This window comes from Carassius carassius, chromosome 30, assembly GCF_963082965.1.
Source record: "Carassius carassius chromosome 30, fCarCar2.1, whole genome shotgun sequence".
In the NCBI taxonomy this organism is placed as follows: domain Eukaryota; kingdom Metazoa; phylum Chordata; class Actinopteri; order Cypriniformes; family Cyprinidae; genus Carassius; species Carassius carassius.
The window spans coordinates 28,472,083-28,494,176 of NC_081784.1; the positions used below are offsets into that span (position 1 = coordinate 28,472,083).

Here is a 22,094-nt window from a genome sequence, read left to right on the forward strand (position 1 = left end):
CAAGCTATCGGTATCAGTAAAATCCAGTATCAGTCGACTTCGACTCTAAACAAGGTTTAGTGTGTTGACTTTTACAGAGATGGCAAACATCCCGTCAGTGTAGTGCGAGTGTTGGGTTATGTGACCGCGCAGCCTTTGGCATTTGCTGTACCAGACAACCAGTCACATTATCTGTGACCCCGAGCCTCGTCACAGGTGTGACATTACACATTCCATGCTCACCAGCTATTTATGGACGTTACTTCTAAAGTTTACACTCGCCATGTGGAAAGAGACACTTTCACGCTTTCACACACAAACAGTGGAAGCATGGCTATGAAGCAACTCGTATGCTGAAGAGTCATTCACATTGGACTTTATGTTGGTTTTGATATGGCAAATGCTACTCTAGCATCATGATACTTACAGGTGAAGTCAAGTGTGCCATTTTTGGGCCACCACTGGTTGAGCCAGAACTTGAAATTCCCACAGTGTTCACACTTTTCTGGGAAGTCAAACTATGAAAGGCTTATTCGGGCTCTGTTCTGAAACCTAGACAGCATAACAGGTATATTTATTACATTTATGCTGATCCACGTAGGGTAGCAATATTATTCTCCCCTTGTCTTTAGTTTTTCATTTGACATTCACATTATCTTGCATTGGTAAGAAGCCTCCACCAGCTTTCATGCTCAGGATTGGAAGAAGTCAATAATCAGAAATGGATACATTTTCTGTCCAGTGTTTTACTTCATCTTCGCAACCTGGCAACCATGCACACACACTCTGTACTGATGGTCTGAAAACACAGACAAACATCTAAGTTGGAGTTAGTGATCTCCACTGTGATATTCTGCTCAAACGAAGGTGTCATACAGCCAGTTTGTCCAGTCTGCCAACAAACTTTCTCAGAGGTAAACGGTCAGAAATCCAAATGTAAATCATACACTTACTCTGGCTACAAAAGAACGTCTTGAAAAAATGAACAAATGAACAGAAAAAAAAAAAAGAAAATTTTAAAAAATGTTTCCATCATTTGGATTTATTATTAGGAACGTCACTGTTTATGCGTTTGTGAGCCCGAACGCATTGTCGTGAACGCACCTGCTTGAGTGACCAGAAGCTGGAGATTACAGTTTATACATTTTTTTTAAATCAATATTTTTTCTTACACTAACACACCGCTTTGCTTCAGAAGACCTCTATTAACACCCCAGAGCCATGTGGAGTAGTTTTATGATGGATGGATGCACTTTTTTCAGCTTCTAATACAGGGGCACCATTCACTGCCATTATACAGCTTGGAATGAAGCTCTGTTAATGTATATGATAAATATATACTGTAAGTAGCATATAAATCAATATGCCTAGATGAGATCAAATAAACTCTATGTATAAGATGGCATTCTCTTGATTTCTGTTTACATGAAAGTGCAATAATCATGATGAATTGTAAAAAAAAAAAAAATCTAAAATCAAAAAGAATTTCTAAAATAAATCTTATAATTGGAGTATTATGTTAGCTTAGCAACATGCTCACATCAAAGTCCACTGGAATCAAAAGTAAAGCAGTGCACTTCACATGATCATTGCTATTTGTATGATGCACAAGGTAGAGCGTTGCAAACCAGTCACTTATGACTGACAGGATGTTGGCTATGTTAGCAGAGGACAGAAAACCAAGGGCTATGGTATAATTACATTAAACTGGCCAATAAGGGTGGGCAATATAGCCTCAAAATTATATCATGATATTTCAAGAATATTTGCGATAACAATATTTATTATTTATGACTCAATATATTATATAAAATAAAATAAAAACATGGAACAATGTTTAATTGGTGATTGCAGCTGGCAGGCAGCAGTATTAATTAGTGCAAACACAATGAAGGGTATTTTCCAGTGAGCTACTGTCATCGATGACACACACTACTAATCTGAAGTGTGAATCTAGTGTCATAAGATGACAGCAGCAGCTGTGTGTTCGACTTGAAGCAGACCGATCGCTCTACAGGGCCCTAGCTGGGGTTTGTGGGGCTCCGGTGCAGCTTTCACCGGTGGGCCCTGTATGAAATTGTGTATATAGCACAAATATACAAATTAAACCAAAGTTTACGATTTTTCACGTTTGTAGGTGTCCAGGTACAGAAACTGAATAATCAAATGTAAATAGCATTACTTAGTCTTTACTGTATAAATGAAATATAGATTGTTAAAATTACAAAGTAATTCAGTAAAGAGCAGTGAGTGGTTTCTCCGATTTCATTGCTTGGATTATCATTAAGGACACTGACAGCAGCTAGGAAATTAGGCTCGGTCACTTTAAGAGATAATACATCTGATATGATACACACTCCATTTCCATCATTACTGTACTGTGACTGTCATTACTGTCAATGGATAGATCGCCCTAAAATTTCATTTCTGTCATTATTTATTCACTATCGCGTTGTCCCAAACCTGTATTAATATCTTTCTTGTGCTGAACACAAAAGAAGATATTTTGAAGAATGTGGGAAACAGTTGCTGGTCCACAATGAATTTAATAGTAGCAAAAAGTACTCTGGAAGTCACTGTGGACCATCAACTGTTTGGTTTTCCATGTTCTTCAAAATAGCATTTATGTTCAGAAGAAGAAAGAAACTCATTCAGGTTTAAAACCACTTTTGAGTGAGTAAATGTGGTGTAAAAATAAAACACTACAGAATTGACAGACAACTGACAACTGATATTTCTGGGTGAATTATTCCTTTAACATTAATAAAACAACAAAACACAAAAAGAAGAACCACTCACTGCTCTTGACTGAAGAATTTTAATACAGTTGCTTTAGGAATCAGTTTATATAGTGTTTTATTTTTATATTTGTTCATTGAATTTCTGGAATGCTCTGCTAAATACACCGATTGTACCTGAAAGGAAAGCACTGTTTGTTTTGTATATTATGTGTAGTATTAATGTGTATCTTTGTCATGCTTTTATCTTTGTGTCCCAAACCTACGGCAGCAGCTAAACACAGCACAGTGTCCTAATCAAACCAGTTTCAGACATATCATCACGTCCAATGATGGTGAAAATAATTTAGGTGGGATTAAGAGGGAACCAAGCAAATATATATTACTGCCTAGCCTACAATGCTTTCTAGAAATGAAATAAGATGGGGGGGTGGGAACTACTTAATTCAAGCAGAGGTTATTTTATAATTTCAGTGCAAAAGAGTGTGGGATATCAAACGCAGCCAAGAAAAGATCTATGCTGTCTTCAAAGATCTTCAAGACAGGACGTTATGCAATTCTAGATTCAGACGCGCTGTGATGGCTTTCTACCTCCTACTGCCTTGGAAGCGAGAGTTCTTCAGGTTTCGGACACTATTGTGTCTCAAAAAGAGGCACTTAACAGATAATAGCTGCAGGTGTGCTGCAACATGACACCTTTGACCACCACACAACTTCCCTAAAGCAAGCCTGAAAACCTGAGAAAGCAGTGCATGAAACTAGTCCATGACCTCGTAGCAGTTTATTTGATGTGCACTGGCACAAGAAGCATCTGACCTGGTTAAATGCATTGTGTCCTGGTACTGATATACCGTGGCTCTGTATTTTACTACAGATTGACAGGAAACTACAGCTAATAGGAGCCAGAACTATTGGCTCTTTTAAACAAAGCAGTTCTCTGAAATATTTCAGATTTTCTGCAGTACTGTATTCATCAATATAATATGGTTAACCCAGACAAAACAACATGGAATCAACAGAAAGGGCTAATATTTCAAATCATTTTCTTCTTTGCTTTTCACCCACATAAGAACTCAATCAAGTATAACAAAAGTCTCATGAAAACAGTCCACAGTGACAAGCGGATGTAAAGAGTGTTGTTTCTATGTACACTACAGTACCTTTACAATTTCATGAAAGAGCTTCTTACCTTAATAGAAAGGACGCTCGAGCTCAAAAGAAAAGTGAGAGACGCACTCAGTCTTGAGTAAATCTTGAGCTTTCTTCGGCACAATGTAGAAAAAACCAATGGCTTATGCAAGTTGTGATCTTCAGCTGTTAGTACACTGTGGTCCTGTATGTTTCCAGGCTGAGCGATGGTATCTGTACATGATCCATGCTCCGGTCTCAAATTCACAGGCCCTTCTGGGGTCCATTCAAGAGTACAAGATTAAGACGTTTTGAAAGGAACCGAAGATGAAACGCTCTGCTTTACAAGAAAACCCTTCTCCTTGTGTGTTATTAGATTTAATACCCAATTACACAGGTACTGTGCCTCATACCTCAAAACCCAAAATAAACTACATTCCATACAGTAACTGGACACTAACCTAGACATCAACCATTTCCTGTATGATTAAATGCCTGGAGAATGATTTCTACATTTGATATAGTAAATAGATCATTACTGCAACAATTACAACATAACTTGCATATTGAAAAATTATTATTATTCATTATTATTATTATAATAATGAATAATAATAATTAATATAATTATTATAATAATTCTTTCTGATAACTTACACATTAAGTTATTTTTACAGTAATGATTGTTTTATTTCAGCTATACATTTATATTCAGAAATACATTTTGATGTATTTAAAATATGTTTTTGGTACACTGACTGCTTTAAACGTACAGTATAGGTTGACAATCAACAGTTCTGATGCATCTTCCCCAACACTGAGCCCTTGCTACCCTCTCAGTCCTGCACAACATGCATTCAGCAGGAATGTTCACTATAGGCTAATAGAGAGACATTTAGCATTAGAGAAAGAAAGAGGCAGACCGTGTTTGTGACCAGCTTTTGTTCGGAGAACAGCTCCAGCAGTGTTACTCTATAACTCTTCAGAGATGAACGTCACTTCCAGGAATGTTTCCAGCAAACATCAATTTTATCATTGTCCATAGCTCCCACTCTCTAGAGAAGACTACTGACAATCACAGTCAAGAGCACAATAGATGACTTTTCATTTTGTTTTGAATTTCATGGAAAAAAGGGAAGCTGTAATGAACTCACTTCACATCTTTAGCATGGAATATTCTGGTGGTGACTGTAGAGGAAGGGCATTCAGAGCATCACAGTTTCCAGTGGTCACATGGGTTAAAAGTCATTCTTACAGGAAGAACTACAACTGGATTCAATATGAGGCAGACGGTGTCATTCACTTATTCAACAAAGAGTTTAATTCAAAGGAAATGCTTATCTTTAAGTTTTATCGATTCTTGAATCTAAACTCTCTAAACTCAAGACTTTATGTAGATTCCTTGTTAATCTCCTTTGAAGCAAAAACATTTTCCATGAAAGACTCCTTTCAGACAGTGCTGAAAACACATTCACCTCACTGTAGCTGTAACATAAACTGAAGCACATGACGCATGAGCTATACTGAAGTCTGACAACACACTGAGAATATCACACGCTTTTAAACTGCAGTAAAAAATGATTCATTTTCATCAGAAGTCCAAAACATTTCCACTGAGGATTTTTCATGAATTATAATATTTTATTAAAACTGTATTTTGATAAATATTGCATACTGTTCTTAACTAAACATTGTTAAAATGCTGCATATAAATAAAATGATTAATTGTCATTCTTAGGTTTTGGTTTCATGCAACTGACAGTAGAATCATTAATAAAATCACACTTTTAAGTAATTTTCAATAACACACTCACACAATAACACAATTAAAGGGTGAAAAACACTGAGGTATATTCGTTATCCCTTGATATTTTCTAACTGTGCTTATCCCACTCTTGTTGGCACACAAACCTGTTCACGGTGACCAATAAACTAGCTCTGATAACCTCTGACCTCAAGTCAAGCACACCTGACAGCCAGAACAAAAGGGATTTTAACAAGACGTGGCTTACACCTACACTGAGACAAACTCTAGAAAATCAGGAGTGTTTGGGTGCTGTTTGCCTCAACCCACTGAAGAAATCTAAACATTGTTTTTCGAAACACACACATGGCTTCAGATAAATAACAACTGTTTTGTAACCATGGATTTATATGCAATTCAATTAAAAGGATGCACTGTAGGAAATAAACAAGATAATAGATAATAAAAATAAGAACTTATTTATCAAGCTTACTGCCTCCAGAAAGCAAAACACACAGAATCAGAGCGACCCTACATCATATGACTGCAGCAGCCTCACACACACACACACACACACTTCCTTGAGCTACAAATCACCAAAAACATCACATCAGCTTCACCTGCTTGCTAAACATTCAGGCAGTGGAGGAACATGTGTTTCTGTGCACAGGTGCATTTGTATATTTCCTCAGAAATGCATCCAGCAGAGAGAGAGTTTGACTGACAGAATGATGATAGCGGAGAAGATGATAAGTGTATCATCACCTATACAGTCTATGATCATAACCTTAAGTGCACGAGGAGGAGATGCAAGAGCGGACAGGACGGATGGGACACAACAGACTGATGTAAGCCACACAATGAGCTTATATTACAAACATCTAACACAATCATCTGAGCACACAAACAGAACAATGTTTCTATACCTGTCAGACAGACCGACGTCTTTATTAAACTGTAACAAATTAACCCTTTTTTCATACCAGGTCAGCAAATTTGCTACCAAGTAAATCGTTTCTATTCAGTAAACAGTGAAACTATGTATGAATTATTGTAGGTATGAATCACGCTTATGTTCTGACACCGTTAACCGTCTCGGGGTTATTTAAACAGAAAAAGAATTGAACGAACGGCTGAGCTGGACTGATCTTTACCTTTATATTTCTCAAGCACGTCCTCGTACGCCTGGAGATAGTCCAGTTCGTCGGCGAGCCTATACGGAGCCGGTCCGTGGCGGGCCATTGGCGGAGCGGTCGAGAACTGAAGCCCTGCCCGGGATCCGCTGCTCCGGGACCGGCGACGCCCCTGCTGCTCCCTCCCAGATCCGCCGACCGGCCAATGAGCGGGCTTCCTCTGCGCTGCAGCCGGGAATCTCACCCGGTGCCGGTCAGAGGACGGGCTGTTATCAGTGACTGTCGTTCACCGTGCCAGAAAACCCACAGTAAGTTCTTGAAAATAATAGAAGTTTTCACAACATGACGTGTTGCGTGCTTATTTCACTGCTGCTGCTCTTCTTGACTCTGTTCGTGTCTGGTCAGCATTCGTCTGGAATGCTATATATATCACATGTCCGACTACATAAAGGGCAGAATGTGTCATGCACAGTCATCCTCTATTTTAGAGGCTCAGGCTGGTGGTCACTGCTGCCGCGTGCCCGTGACACAAGCGAGGCGCGCGCGCGCGGGCGTGCACTCCAAGGTCCTAAAACCGGAATATTCGCGTTTGCAACGGGAACATGCCAAATGATGAACAGAGGCTGTTTGTGCACTCAAAAAAAGATACAAAATGTGACAATGGGTCTGTACCATTTTAAAAGGTAGCTACTAATAGGCATATGTACTATTTTATACTTATACTTTATGTATTGATATGTGGCTATAAGATACTACTATGCATCTTTTGGAGGTAAATATGGTACAAAAGTGTACCTTTTGAAATGGTCCTTGCCCCAGTGACAGCTTTTGTAGACTTTTTCTGAGAGTGTGTATATAGGCTATTAGGATAGATAGATAGATAGATAGATAGATAGATAGATAGATAGATAGATAGATAGATAGATAGATTATGACATATTATTATGGCATGTCATATTGCCATCTGAATCTACAGAAGGGAATGTCCTCTCATTCCAGAGCAGGGAAACATGCAGATACAGATTGCTGATTCATCTTTCAGCCTTGAGCTTTTGAAAACAACTGATTGCCAGCTACCCGAAACAGATTCACAGTGCATCAGAAGAAACTTTGAGCGTATTCTTTTTCATTTCATGATGACAATGATGAAGGCCTGCAGATTTGACATGTAAGGATCAGGTGTTTCCAGTGCAAGACATTTAAAGCACCACCCGAAGTTCCGATGCATTTTTAATAGCCACTCAACCATTTCTTGAAACCCAAACCACCCTAAAGTTAGTTCGTCATCGTTTATTATTTGTCCAACTCTTTACACGTGTAGTTCACCGACTGCTGCTTGATTAAAAAGCAAACATCAGGCCTCATCGTTTTCTCTAATGAATGGACGTGCACCGGGAGATTTGGGACCCTACCTGCGATTCTGAGCACCGCTCTCTCGGCGGGATCGAGCACGGATCCTCCCTGGATCTTCCGCTTCGAGCGCTCGTGTCTGGGTAAATTCCATGGTAACGTGTCCCCCGGTGCTGGCGACACCGACCCAGATTTCACACTGTACTCTTCATCATCGGAGAAATCTGCCGATGAAGACATAGAGCAGCGCAGGGACGCGTTGCCAGACCCAGAGCTCTGTGTGAAGAGACAATAGAAGGCAATGAATCGCCTGTTCAGCACAGGAGCGCACATAAAAACATCCCTGCGCGTGAACGCTACATGTTATCTCACCATCACTGCGCGCACAAGAGACCGACATGAAAAGACACATCTGCTCTTCGCACATAAGACTCAAATGATCAACAATAAAACACAACCCCCATCGGGATGAATCGCATGTGCCTCCCCCGCCAGGACAAGGCAGCACTCACCGCGGTGTACATCTCTAAAGGATGCGAAGATATCCTACTTCCACTTGTCATGTACAAACGATGTCATTTTGGATAGAACCACACCCTTGTGGCTGTAACTCCGTCGCGTGTCGCTCGGTTAATCCAAAGCATGAAATGGTGCGAAGTCCCCCAGAGAGAGAGAGAGAGAAAGAGAGAGAGCAGCATACAAACCCACGGCGTCACCATGCACTGACACGCGCAGTCTAGAACCACGGACAGGAGCCAGGAACCTTCGCTGAGCGGAATCTGCTGTGGTCCTACAGCGCCATCCCTGGAAGCGCGTGCGCGTGCACTGTTGCTGCGCGCATCCTCACGAGAACAATGACTGCTCTTACTGCTCTCATCTCATCTGCTGTTTCCAGCAGCTTTACACAAAATTACCAGTGACCAGTAATAAATACCTTTCAATGAATAACTTATATAGCAGAAAAATCAAAGTAGGCCATTATTTTCTAAGCCCCATATCAACAGATATTTCAGTATAGTTTTCTGAGACCAGGACCAGTTGTTTTATACACTCTTAAGAATAAAGTTTTCAAAAGGGAGTTCTCTCAGTGATGACGGCCACTTAGTGTGAAGAGCATTTTAATCATCTAAAGAACCTTCTTCCTCTTTAAAGAAACATTTGAGCATTTTATAAAGTTCAATGTTAAAGGTTCTTCGTGAAACCATCAAAGCCAATAAATCATCTTTATTTTTAAGAGTGCATCATAATTTTCTATGTTTTTAAGTTTTTGTTGTTGTTGTTGTTGTTTTGTTGTTATTTGTTTTGTTTGTTTGTTTTTGTATGTTGTCATCTCCATTTTTGATCTTTGTGAATTATGTTTTTGAAAGGCATTAAATAACATAATACATTTAAAATACAGATGAATAGAGGAACACAGCTTGTGTATGTCTGTGTGTGTGTATGTCTGTGTGTGTGTGTGTGTGTGTGTGTGTGTGTGTGTGTGTGCGCGCGTGCGCGTGTGTGTGTGTGTGCTCTTGTTTTTGTGTCATATCAGGACACAACTCTGTATAATGACATGTGTATGACACAGGTATTACAAGGAGAGGGTGACTTATGTGGACATAACCCATGTCCCCATTTTTCAAAACGCTTATAAATCATACAGAATGAGTTTTTTTGAGAAAGTAAAAATGCACAAAGTTTCCTGTGAGGGTTAGGGTTAGGTGTAGGGTTGGTGTAGGGCCAGAGAATATACAGTTTGTACAGTATAAAAACCATTACACCTATGGGATGAACACACTTTTCACAAAAACAAACCTGTGTGTGTGTGCGTGTGTGTTTGTGTGTGTGTTAAATCTTGTTTAATGTAGTGTGTTGAACATCTTTTGTTGTGTAGTCAAGACATTAAGCTTTAAAAATATTTTAAAAAATTACTATTAACACTACTCTTAAACATATTCATGGAAGTCAGAAGTCTGCAGACTCTCGCTGGCCCCTCAATCTTGAACTTTTAAGTATGACAACCATGTGAAGGCATGAATGTGAGGGACAGCTGCGAGGCAAGCAGTGAGCTTGTGAGGTCTGGTAGTCAGACAGCATGTGCTACAGCCGGTATGGAAAAAGAAACGCAATACACAACATATTATTAAAAACAATAGGATACAATACTGATATGCTTGTTTATATGTTTCCAGATTTACAAAAATGAACTGCTTGATTATTCACTGAAGAAGCACTGTAATACTTCAGTTATATATTATGCATGACAACCAATTTCTGTTTCAGCAAGTGTCCAGACATACACACAGAGTCCTGTTTCTACTTGAGTCAATTAACTGTTTTTGTTCCATTATGTTCCTATAATTTCCACATATATGATATTAGAGCGGTTTAAAATCTGGTATATATCCTAAACATTATGTGTCAGTACTTAAAGATCATGCAAGGAAAAGCAGACGATCTAGATTTCAATAATGATGTGATATTTCAACATCAAATTCTAGTGTACATTGATTTGATTTATTTATTGGTTACATTTTTATGGTGACACTAATGAGACATGACTGACAATATAAAAATGGTCTTGTGGTCTTTATAATTTGACACGTTCAAAGAGGAAAAAGAGCTCATATTTTAAAAGATATCATGGTTATATTGGAGAATCACCATCAATAAGACTGAACACAAGATGCACTTTCATGTTTGCAGGTTTTAAATATTAAACGTAGCATTTGAGTTGCTCAGTCAATGAGGAGTGAGGAACATAAACTGACTTAGCAACTTCAAATCAATATGAAACACCAGCCCACTTCTAGCACGTCATGTATTTGTGAGCAAAAGAAATGTAGTATAGTATTGGTTTTCTGTCATTGTTTGGATGGTGAAAAGGGCTCTAGAAGTGATTGGAGGGAGGGATTGAAAACAATAACTTTGTAAGGGCAACCAAAACTGGATATGGTGCAGAGGGATTGTGATAAATGAAAATCATAGATTTATTATGTATGATTTATTCACAGATGAATCATGCATAATAAAAAAGAAAACTAATAAGGTTGATTTTTATTTAATGTTGACTAGATTGGCTTTTTTAGCACAGAAATGAGGTCTATAGCTACAAGTCAAGAAACTCTTACAAATAAAGGTGCAGTTCTCAAAGTTCCCCACAGTTCCCCGAAGAACCTTTCAGTTGATGGTTCTTAGAACAACCATTGCTTTTCTTAGGCTATTGGGAAGAACCCTTTTCCACTATAAAGAACCTTTTGTGCATTGAAGGAACTCTTTATGGATGTCAATAGAGAAGCTTGGCCTCACAGATGAGGAGATACGTACCGGTTTGCGTGTTGGCGTGAGCTGCACGGACTGATAGAAGTCTGGCTGGACTCTCTTCTTCACTCTGCGCTTCCTCAGGCTCGAGTCCGGCTCGCTCTCGATCAGCGGCTGCTCTTCAGAAACGCGCGCGCGTGCGCTTCTCCTCGCATGACGTGGACTGTGACGACATACCTGTCACACAATGACCATCACATCATCGCAGAGCAAGAACTGTTAAGTGCTACAAATGATTGCAATCTTTCGTTGTTTATTAATTTGGACATATTTACTTATAGTTAGCATGTAATGTTTATATGAAAGTAGGCTAGTCCTTTCTGAATGATTTATCAGTCACACATGCGCAATGCGCATTTCACGCAGTTGCTTAGGATACTATGTCTTCCTCAAGATGAAAGTAGCTAAATAACTGTCAAACAAAACACTGCATTTCTTGAGAACGTCATTATTTTTGGATGCTTTGCTCTACTTTTCTATGACCTTGACAGACAGAGCAAGAGAAAGAGATTTACCTCAGAGCGAAAATGATGCGGCCGGAAACCAGCTTCTAGAACAAATGGGAATGATTGAAACAACCCCACATGCATTCAGTCATATTGTGTCTTAGAGATGCTCTTCAGATAACTTTTTCTGCTCTTGAAATAAAGAAGACTTTATTAAACACACAATAAACGATGAAAAGCGAAGCATCGCTCGCGCTCGCATGCGGCACTCAAACGCTCTGATGATGATCCCAAACGAAGACAAGAGGGAAGGAAAATGTCTACTAAATCCTGTCGTTGTGCATGCAGCATGCGTGCTAGCGCTATGACATCCTACAGAAGAGAAAAAGACATATATAGGGTGGAGAGGACGCGACGCGTCCGGCGCTACTCACCTCGGCTCCTCGAGCGCCTCGTGAGCACCGATTTTATGGGAATTTTCTCATCACGGAGCCTGCGATGCCAGCAGCTGAGAAACACGATCGCGGCGACAGTTCCTACCAAAAGCAATAATAGCAATAATACACACTGGATACTCAAGGGTCTCAATAAGACCAAAAAAGCCGCAGCAATCATTGCGATGTAGGACAGCCACTCCTACACGTCTGCGTCCTTTCCTTATATAAACAGCCTACTATGAGCGGCTATTTCATGCTGTAATGCCTCATTTGTAGGTCCTCGACATATAGTCTATCTCGTGGTGTGTGTACTTCAGTAATGGACCAGCACAAGCCATGACTCAGCAGGAGAGCTCACGCAGGGCAGGGCAGCATCAGCATCAGCAGCATCAGCAGCATCTGAGCTCAGCAGCGCTGATCTGTAGCTCCTCGGTCTACATGCGTGTGGAAGCGTCCACGTGATGTGCTTCTTTTTAAACTTCAGCCATCTGACCAAAACATGGCTTTAGTGTCAGCTCTTTTATAAGGATTCATGAAGCGCTAAGTGGACTTAATTACATTTATTTCTGGGACTTCTTAAACTTAGCTGGAATTTCCATATAGACGGGTTGTTTACAGTTATAATGATATGCCAGAATGTTACTTTAAGAAATAGGTACAGTGAGCATAGCATTTTGTAACTGTAGGCTATATTTTGCATGCAAGCTTTGTCAGCATTATAATCTGCTCAAGTCTACACTGGAGCAAAAAATGAAACTAAAAAAAACATAGCATGGCAAATGCTAAAGAAATAAATAAATCCAGTAAACATATTGGATAATAAATAATAAATATAGCCTATTCTAACTATAAAAATAAATGTATGCAAACATTTCTGGGGATGCCCTAAAGGGTTTCACTTATAGTGATGCTTGTATAAAGGATATTTGTGCTAATGATATTTTACAGTAAACATGTATGTTTGGCCTTTATTAATATAATAGTACTTTTCATTGTATTTTATAAGGGTAATACTTTATAGTTATAAAACAAGTATACTGTTGTTGTTGTTTTTATGTGTATAAAATTGCATGTGACGTCTTGATAATCAGATACTGTATTAACAGAGCTCAGTAGATTACAAACTGTAGTCTGTTTTCAAATTACATGGCAAAACTAAAAGCATGCAAAATGAAATGTAATGGATTACGTTACTAACTACAATAACGTAATCCATTACATTTCATTTTAGGTAATAGGCTATAATCAGACTACTTTTTGAATACTTTTAGATTACTTCTGACCTAACTCGTTTATCATATTGATTTAAATAGGATAATCTTGTACCATATTAATATAGAAATGCCAGGAAAAGAAAATATATTACATTTCTTGTTATTAACATAATGAAGTGCACTAAATGTCAAGGTTTCCCAAACTGCGGCTTGTGAAAGAACTGCGGGGGGTTTGTGAGTTTAATGAAAAGCTAATAATTAATTAAATCATAAAAATGTTCAATTAAAATAAAAAATGTTTAGATATCAATCAAAATAAATAACTTACTAAATGTACTGACTAAGTCCTAAACGAAGTCTAGTACTGGTTGCTAATATGGTGGATTAAATTTTGACGTGTGCCTGTATTGCCTCACACAAAACCAAACGGAATCTTCAGTAATGTCAAGTATTATCTAGCAAGTTTATTTTCCTCCATATATCTTACAGCGGCAATATCTTAACTCATAATACATATAACAAAAACAACAAACCGAATTGTTCACCACAAAGACAAGGCACAAAGGCACAGTCGAAAACTGTTTGCTTCCCAATCAGCAACACCTGTGTCTGGATTTCCTCCGAGTTAAATGATCTACCCAGGCTGATCCGAGATCAGCTGAGCCACAAAGCACATACACCCCCCTAGTGGCACAGGAAAAAATTACATAAATAATACAAAATGAATATGGCTCATACACTCCAGCCCCTAATTGCGTCTGCCAGAGCAATTACACCAAATTCAAAAAGAGCCATATATACTGAAAATATAGCTTATATGAAATGGAAACCAATTACTCTTTAGCTTCATTAAGCAAGCATATTTTAGTTATGGGTCGTTCAATGATGTTTGTCTTGGTCTTCAAACGAACCACACGAACCAGACCTCTCTTATCAGGAAAGGTTTCCAGGACTCTTCCTAACATCCATGACCCACGTGGTGCTGTGGAGTCCGCAACCATGACCAGGTCTCCAGAAACAAAATTCCTCTTCTCCTGATTCCATTTTTGACGCTCCTGTAAAAGCGGTAAGTACTCGCGGATCCACCTCTTCCAAAAGAGATCCGAGATGTACTGGGTTTGTTTCCACCTTCTTCTTGCGTAAACATCCCTTTTGTCGAACAGTCCTGGTGGGAGAACTGGTTTTCCTTTAAGGAGTAGTAGATGGTTTGGCGTCAACGCCTCAAGATCGTTGGGATCCTCTGACAGTCCTGTGATGGGGCGATCGTTAAGCATAGCTTCAGCCTCACAGAGCACGGTATGGAACCCTTCGTCATTCAAGGTTTGCTGACCGAGCATAGAGCACAAGATCTTCCTGATCATCCGTATCATGCGCTCCCATGCGCCACCGTGATGTGACCCAGCTGGAGGGTTAAAGCTCCACTTGATTCCCTTCTTGGACAAGGCTCTTTCAATGCGGTCATGATTCAAAGAGGCTAAGGCTTCTCGCAGCTCCCTTTCCGCACCCACAAAGTTGGTGCCATTGTCAGATCTCAAGTGCGAGACTTGTCCTCTTCGACAGATGAACCTTCGCAAAGCGTTGATGCACGATTCTGTGTCAAGAGAATAGGCTACTTCCAGGTGCACAGCCCTGCTTGCCATGCAAGTGAATACTACTCCATATCTTTTCACGATGCTACGCCCTCTTTTCACGTCAACTGGCCCAAAGTAATCTACGCCAACGTTAGTGAACGGCGGTAGATCAGGAACCACTCTCTCTTCTGGCAGGTCTGCCATTTTTTGCTCACCAGTTTTTCCACCATGGAGCTTACAAATGAGGCATCTTGATATGATCTTCCTCACTGCAGTAGGTCCACTTGTGATCCAGTATTTTCTCCTTGTAGCGGAAAGAACATGATTTCTACCTCCATGTCCAAGCTGTAAATGGACATGACGGAGGATAAGATCGGAGATATGTTGGTCCTTTGACAAGATGAGGGGGTGTTTAATGTCCTCAGGGATTGCTGCCTTTTTCAGCCGTCCCCCAACTCGTAGAAGTCCTCCTTCTAGAACCGGATCCAATTTGAGAATGCTGCTACTTCTCGGCACTTGTGGCTTGCCAGAGGTTAGTGCAGCAAATTCAGTGGGGAATCTCTCTTGCTGGCAAAAAGCGATTATGGAGGTCTCAGCCTCCAAGAGATCTTCCAACGTCACCTTCTGATTTCCAAGAGATGTTGAGAAAGCTTGCATCTCCTTTTGCACATCCAACCTTGCTGCTCCAATAGCACTGGTGTTTGCACGCTCCAACTCTTTTCTTTTTTCTTTCAGTTTGAGCAGAGTTCCTTTCAGCTTAATGAGCCACACAACTGCAACTTTCAATCTTTGCCAATCAGAGAAATGGGTCATCAGTTGCGATGTGGCGTTGGTGTAAACAAGTATGGCATTGACCGTCAGACTTCTCTTTACTTCTGGGTCGTCAGCAGTGACACTTGTATCCACAGGAAATGTTGGCCACGTTTCTTCAGGTTCCCGTAGGAATTCCGGGCCTTCTATCCATCTTTGCTTTACAAGATCTTCTGCCTTCAGTCCACGTGTAGCATCGTCAGCAGGGTTCAGGGATGTGGGAACGTATCTCCACTGCTCAATTTCCGAGTTGTCCCTGATGGTAGTTACCCTGTTTGTTACAAAGGTTTGAAATCTTCAGTCCTCATTCTTTATGTACTTAAGAACTGAGGTGCTGTCAGTCCAAAAGCAAGTCTTCTTTAGTGGAAACTGGAGCTCCGATTGAAGCATCTTGTCCACTCGTACTGCAACAACGGCAGCGGTGAGCTCTAAACGGGGAATGGTAACAGTCTTTAGGGGGGCTACTCGGGCTTTGCCAAATAAGAAAGTAACATGAACCCTCTCATCAATGTTCTGCATCCTCAGGTAAGTAGCCGTACCATAGCCGTTCTCGCTCGCATCGGCGAAGTGATGCAATTGGGCGCTGACAGTCCTCCCAAATCCTGCAGGCTTCACACATCTGTGGATCTTGAAATATGCCACCTTCTCAAGATCTGTCAGCCATTTGTTCCACTTCTGCTGGAAAGCTGGAGGTATTGGATCGTCCCAATCACATTTTGTCCTGCATAACCCCTGCAACAACAGCTTGGCCGGGAGTACTACAGGTGCCAGGAACCCCAATGGATCGTAGACGGAACTGATGATAGATAGCATGCCTCGCTTGGTTGCCGGCTTCTCCTTGACTTTCAGCTTGAATTTGAAAGTATCCGTCTCGATACACCACTGCAAACCCAAAGCTCTGTCCAACGGCAGCTTATCCCTGTCCAGATCAAGCTCATGCAGGTTCTTGGACTTGAGATCCTCTGGGAGGCTTTGCAGCACTTCTCGACTATTACTAATCCATTGAGTGAGGGTAAACCCACCTCTGCCGCAAATGGTTATAAGGTTCTTAACCATGGTGACTGCATCTTCTTCAGAGGGTAGACTCTTCAGTAGGTCATCCATATAGAAGTTTTGGTTGACCGTTTCAATCACTTCTGTTGGAAAGTTCGCCTGATTGTCTTCAGCAGTTTTTCTAAGAGCAAGGCAGGCGACACTGGGTGATGAAACCACTCCAAATAAATGGACAGTCATGCGATGCTCTATAAGACCTTGCTCCAGGTTACCTTGAGGCCACCATAAGAATCTTAAGTAGTCCCGATGTTTCTCTGCCACCTTAACCTGGTGGAACATAGCCTTTATGTCCGCCATTATGGCCACCTGTTCCTGTCTGAACCTCATAAGAACTCCAACCAACGAGCTGGTGAGGTTCGGTCCTTGCAAGAGCTGACTGTTGAGTGAGATCCCTTTGTACTCTGCTCCACAGTCAAACACCACTCGTAGCTTTCCTTTCCGTGGATGGTACACACCGTGGTGTGGGATATACCACACCTTCCCTGTTGGCAGGCAATAAACCCAATAAAGATGCATGTACATGCTGTATCTCGTCACACAACTTATTGAACGTGTTAAATTCATTTTCAACCTCACTTACATGCTCTTTATCGACCATCAATTTAGCAATAGATGTTTTTGCATTCGACAGTTTACTAAATTTAGATTTTCTTTCCTTTTCTAAAGTGCTTATTTTTTCCAACAAAGCTTTGGGTGTTAATTTAACCACACGTTTTTCAGTTACAGATTTTACCCCTAAACCCACACAAAGTTCAGTCTCAAGTCCAAGTTGGCCTTTTTCCTTTTCAGCCATAATAACCACGCAAAGTGAATTGGCTTATTATTTAATAAGCCCACAAAATAGTTTTGTGTTGCGCAACAACTCGTCTACGCGCAAAGTTATTTTTAGATGGTTGCGAGTTTACTACCAATGCATTGGTTTTACTCGAATGTGTGCACACAAATAACCATGGCCATTCACACTATCAGCGCTGATCACCACGTACCCCAATAGAGCGTTGGCCGGCTTTGAAGAATGATGTCCCGATGTGATGATGCTGGTATTCCGGTGACCCTTTAACTCGCTCCGGTGCAGCTCCTTTCAGCAATCGGCAACTCCAAACATTTACCCACCTCACATGCGTGGTTTCCAAACGAACACCGTTAAATCCACAATATGACAGGTCCGCTTCCTCACGATGAACGATTATCCAAATGAAACAGTTTTCGACCTAAATGTACTGACTAAGTCCTAAACGAAGTCTAGTACTGGTTGCTAATATGGTGGATTAAATTTTGACGTGTGCCTGTATTGCCTCACACAAAACCAAACGGAATCTTCAGTAATGTCAAGTATTATCTAGCAAGTTTATTTTCCTCCATATATCTTACAGCGGCAATATCTTAACTCATAATACATATAACAAAAACAACAAACCGAATTGTTCACCACAAAGACAAGGCACAAAGGCACAGTCGAAAACTGTTTGCTTCCCAATCAGCAACACCTGTGTCTGGATTTCCTCTGAGTTAAATGATCTACCCAGGCTGATCCGAGATCAGCTGAGCCACAAAGCACATACACCCCCCTAGTGGCACAGGAAAAAATTACATAAATAATACAAAATGAATATGGCTCATACACTATATATATATATATATATATATATATATATATATATTAAATTTGTTTACCTGCATGTCATGTGACCATTAGACCGTATGATAGTACTGAGACTGCTCTCCTTACAGTTACAAATGACATGCTCTTATCATCTTATTGTTGTTGTATCTCTCTATTAGTGCTATTGGATCTTAGTGCAGTGTTCGACACTATTGACCTCAAAATTCTTTTGCACTAGAACACTTTGTTGGCATTAATGGAAGTGCATTAGTACTTATATGACCGCCATCAATTCGTAGCAGTGAATGAAGAGGTATCAAAAGCCCCAGACAGTGTTTCTCCAGCCTGCCTCAAAGCCTGTGCTGTCCAGCTATCACCTATCTTCACATTGATCTTCAACAGATCCCTGGACCTCCCTGGATCCCAAGAAACCAAAAAAATCACAGGACTTAATGACTACAGACCTGTTGCTTTAACATCTGTGGTCAGGAAGTCATTCGAGAGACTGGTGCTGGGCTACTTGAAGGATATTACAGAAGAAGAAATTCAGAAGAAATCCCCCTGCTCTCCCCCCACTCACCATCATGAACAGCACTGTGGCTGCAGTGGAGTAATTCAGGTTCCTGGGCACCACTATCTCTCAGGACCTGAAGTGGGACATTCATATTGACTCCATTGTGAAAAAGGCCCAGCAGAGGTTGTACTTCCTTCCTCAGCTGAAAAAGTTCAACCTGCCACAGGCACAGATGACACAGTTTTACTAGACTATTATTGAGTCGGTTCTGTGCTCTTCTATATCTGTCTGGTTTGGGTCAGCCAGCAAATCAGATTTAAGAAGACTGCAACTGACTGTTAGGACCACAGAAAGGATCATTGGTGTGCACCTGCCCAGTCTTCAGGACTTGTACAACTCCAGAGTGAAGAAACGAGCAGGTAACATCATCAAAGAGCCCTCTCACCACGGACACAACCTGTTTGGACTTCTCCCCTCAGGCAGACGCTACAGATCTCTGGGCACTAGAACATCTAGACATATTTTTTTTCCCCATGCCATCTCCAGCTTAAACAGCTAACATATCAATCATTACCTGTGTTCTGTAATTCATTTCCGTAAATCATTCTACATCTTTAATTATTGCCTTCTCAAGTATTATGTAAATACATATCCATATCTCTATTATTTATACAGTTCTATATAGAAAAAATGCACAAATCTGTACATAAATCAATCTACTGTTCTAGATTCTTTCACATTATTTAATGCTAAATTATTTGTGTGTTTGTGCACACCTGGCGAATAAAGCTAATTCTGATCCCCCCTTCTGATCATATCGATCACAAGTGCAGTATGGAGTACCTCAAGGCTCAGTACTAGGGCTGTTACTCTTCACGCTTTACATGATACCCTTGTGAGATATCATCAGGAAATACAGTGTTAGCTCTCACTGTTATTCTGATGATACTCAGCTCTATATTTCTTCATCCGGCGAAACATACCAATTTGATAAACTAACGGAATGCATAGTTGATAAAAAAAAAAACTGGATGACGAGTAATTTCTTACTACTAAATTCTGAAAAAACAGAGGTGTTAATTATAGGACCTAAAAACTCTGCTTGTAATAACCTAGAACACTGTCTTAGACTTGATGGTTGCTCTGTCAATTCTTCGTCATCAGTTAGGAACCAAGGTGTGCTACTTGATCGCAATCTTTCCTTAGAAAGCCACGTTTCTAGCATTTGTAAAACTGTGTTTTTTGATCTCAAAAATATATCTAAATTATGGCCTATGCTCTCAATGTCAAATGCAGAAATGTTAATCCATGCATTTATGACCTCAAGGTTAGATTATTGTACTGCTTTATTGGGTGGTTGTTCTGCACGCTTAGTAAACAAACTACAGTTAGTCCAAAATGCAGCAGCAAGAGTTCTTACTAGAACCAGGAAGTATGACCATATTAGCCCGGTCCTGTCAACACTGCACTGGCTCCCTATCAAACATCGTATAGATTTTAAAATATTGCTTATTACTTATAAAGCCCTGAATGGTTTAGCACCTCAGTATTTGAATCAGCTCTTGTTACATTATAGTCCTTGATGTCTGCTGCGTTCTCAAAACTCAGGCCATTTTAATAATACATAGAATATGAAAAAAACAACTGCGGGCGGCAGATCCTTTTCCTATTTGGCGCCTAAACTCTGGAACAACCTAACTAACATTGTTCGGGGGGCAGACACACTCTTGCAGTTTAAATCTAGATTAAAGACCCATCTCTTTAACCTGGCTTACACATAACATACTAATATGCTTCTAATATCCAAATTCGTTAAAGGATTTTTAGGCTGCATTAATTAGGTAAACCATGGGAACACTTCACATAACACCCTATGTACTTGCTACATCATTAGAAGAATGGCATCTACGCTAACATTTGTCTGTTTCTCTTTTGTTCCGAGGTCACCGTAGCCAACAGTTCCAGTCTGTATCCAGATCAGAGGGTCACTGCAGTCACCCGGATCCAGTACGTATCCAGACCAGATGGTGGATCAGCACCTAGAAAGGACCTCTACAGCCCTGAAAGACAGTGGAGACCAGGACAACTAGAGCCCCAGATACAGATCCCCTGTAAAGACCTTGTCTCTGAGGACCACCAGGACAAGACCACAGGAAACAGATGATTCTTCTGCACAATCTGACTTTGCTGCAGCCTGGAATTGAACTACTGGTTTCGTCTGGTCAGATGAGAACTGCCCCCCTTTTATAATTTTTTAATTATAAAAATTATCTCAGGGCTACTACAAGTAACCCTAAATATATTAGGTAAAAGAGGTTCAGAAAAAAAAATTGGGAATGCCTGCATTACATGTAGGCTAAATATCATGTATATGTATTTTAATGTTTGAAAGACAAAGGCCTTCCAAAGACAATAATATATGATTATAAGACCCTCTGAGTGATAATGAAAAAATCATCAGTAGTTGATGCAATATTGAAACACTTCTTACCCCCGAAAATGATTTTATTTTTTATTTTATTTTTTATGGTCAAATGCAGTATTCTGTGTAATTATTTCCACCTAAGTAGAAACTGGTCTGTGTGTGAATGTACACAAAACTGGAAGAATTTCTGAATGTATATAAGTGGTAGGTTATTTGAGAAAGGTACATTTAAAACATGAAAAAGCGGAATTAGGCAGAATAAATAAATTATGATTCATTTATGGATATGGCGTTAATAATATGTAATCATGTAATCAATTAAAAAGTAACTGTCATATTTTAAAATGTAATTTAATCACATTAAAAGTAAAGAAGTCTCATTACGTAATCCAGATTAACCAGCTCTGACAATTAATAACAGTTTTTTTTTATTTATTATTTATTAAAATTGCTTATAGCCTGCCCTACAATATAGACTAATAATTTAAGAATGAGTCCTGTATGAGTTATTCAATCATTTGTCCAGATCTTTTAAAATCTAGATAATTATAATATTTTGTAGGAAAAAAAATACACAGTAGTTTCGTTATTTTTAGTATCTAAATAATAGTAAAAGTAAAAAATAATGACACGTGGTCGGGTAGAC

General features: G+C 39.9%; 1 protein-coding gene across 2 annotated transcripts in view; it reads right to left on the minus strand.

The window, feature by feature from the left end:
• LOC132110986 (dystonin-like) overlaps positions 1–12,632 on the minus strand; it is a 158,164-nt gene extending 145,532 nt beyond the window's left edge. The window contains exons 1-4 of one of the 2 annotated variants that reach the window (XM_059518140.1): positions 12,256–12,632; positions 11,891–11,922; positions 11,382–11,552; positions 8,135–8,348 (exon numbers count right to left, since the gene is read on the minus strand). In XM_059518140.1, the coding sequence (XP_059374123.1) occupies positions 8,135–8,348; positions 11,382–11,552; positions 11,891–11,922; positions 12,256–12,436 (598 nt within the window). In that variant the 5' untranslated portion in view covers positions 12,437–12,632. The remainder of the gene's footprint in view (positions 1–8,134; positions 8,349–11,381; positions 11,553–11,890; positions 11,923–12,255) is intronic. The other variant, XM_059518141.1, reaches the window with a different exon arrangement.
• Between the last annotated feature and the right edge of the window lie 9,462 nt (positions 12,633–22,094).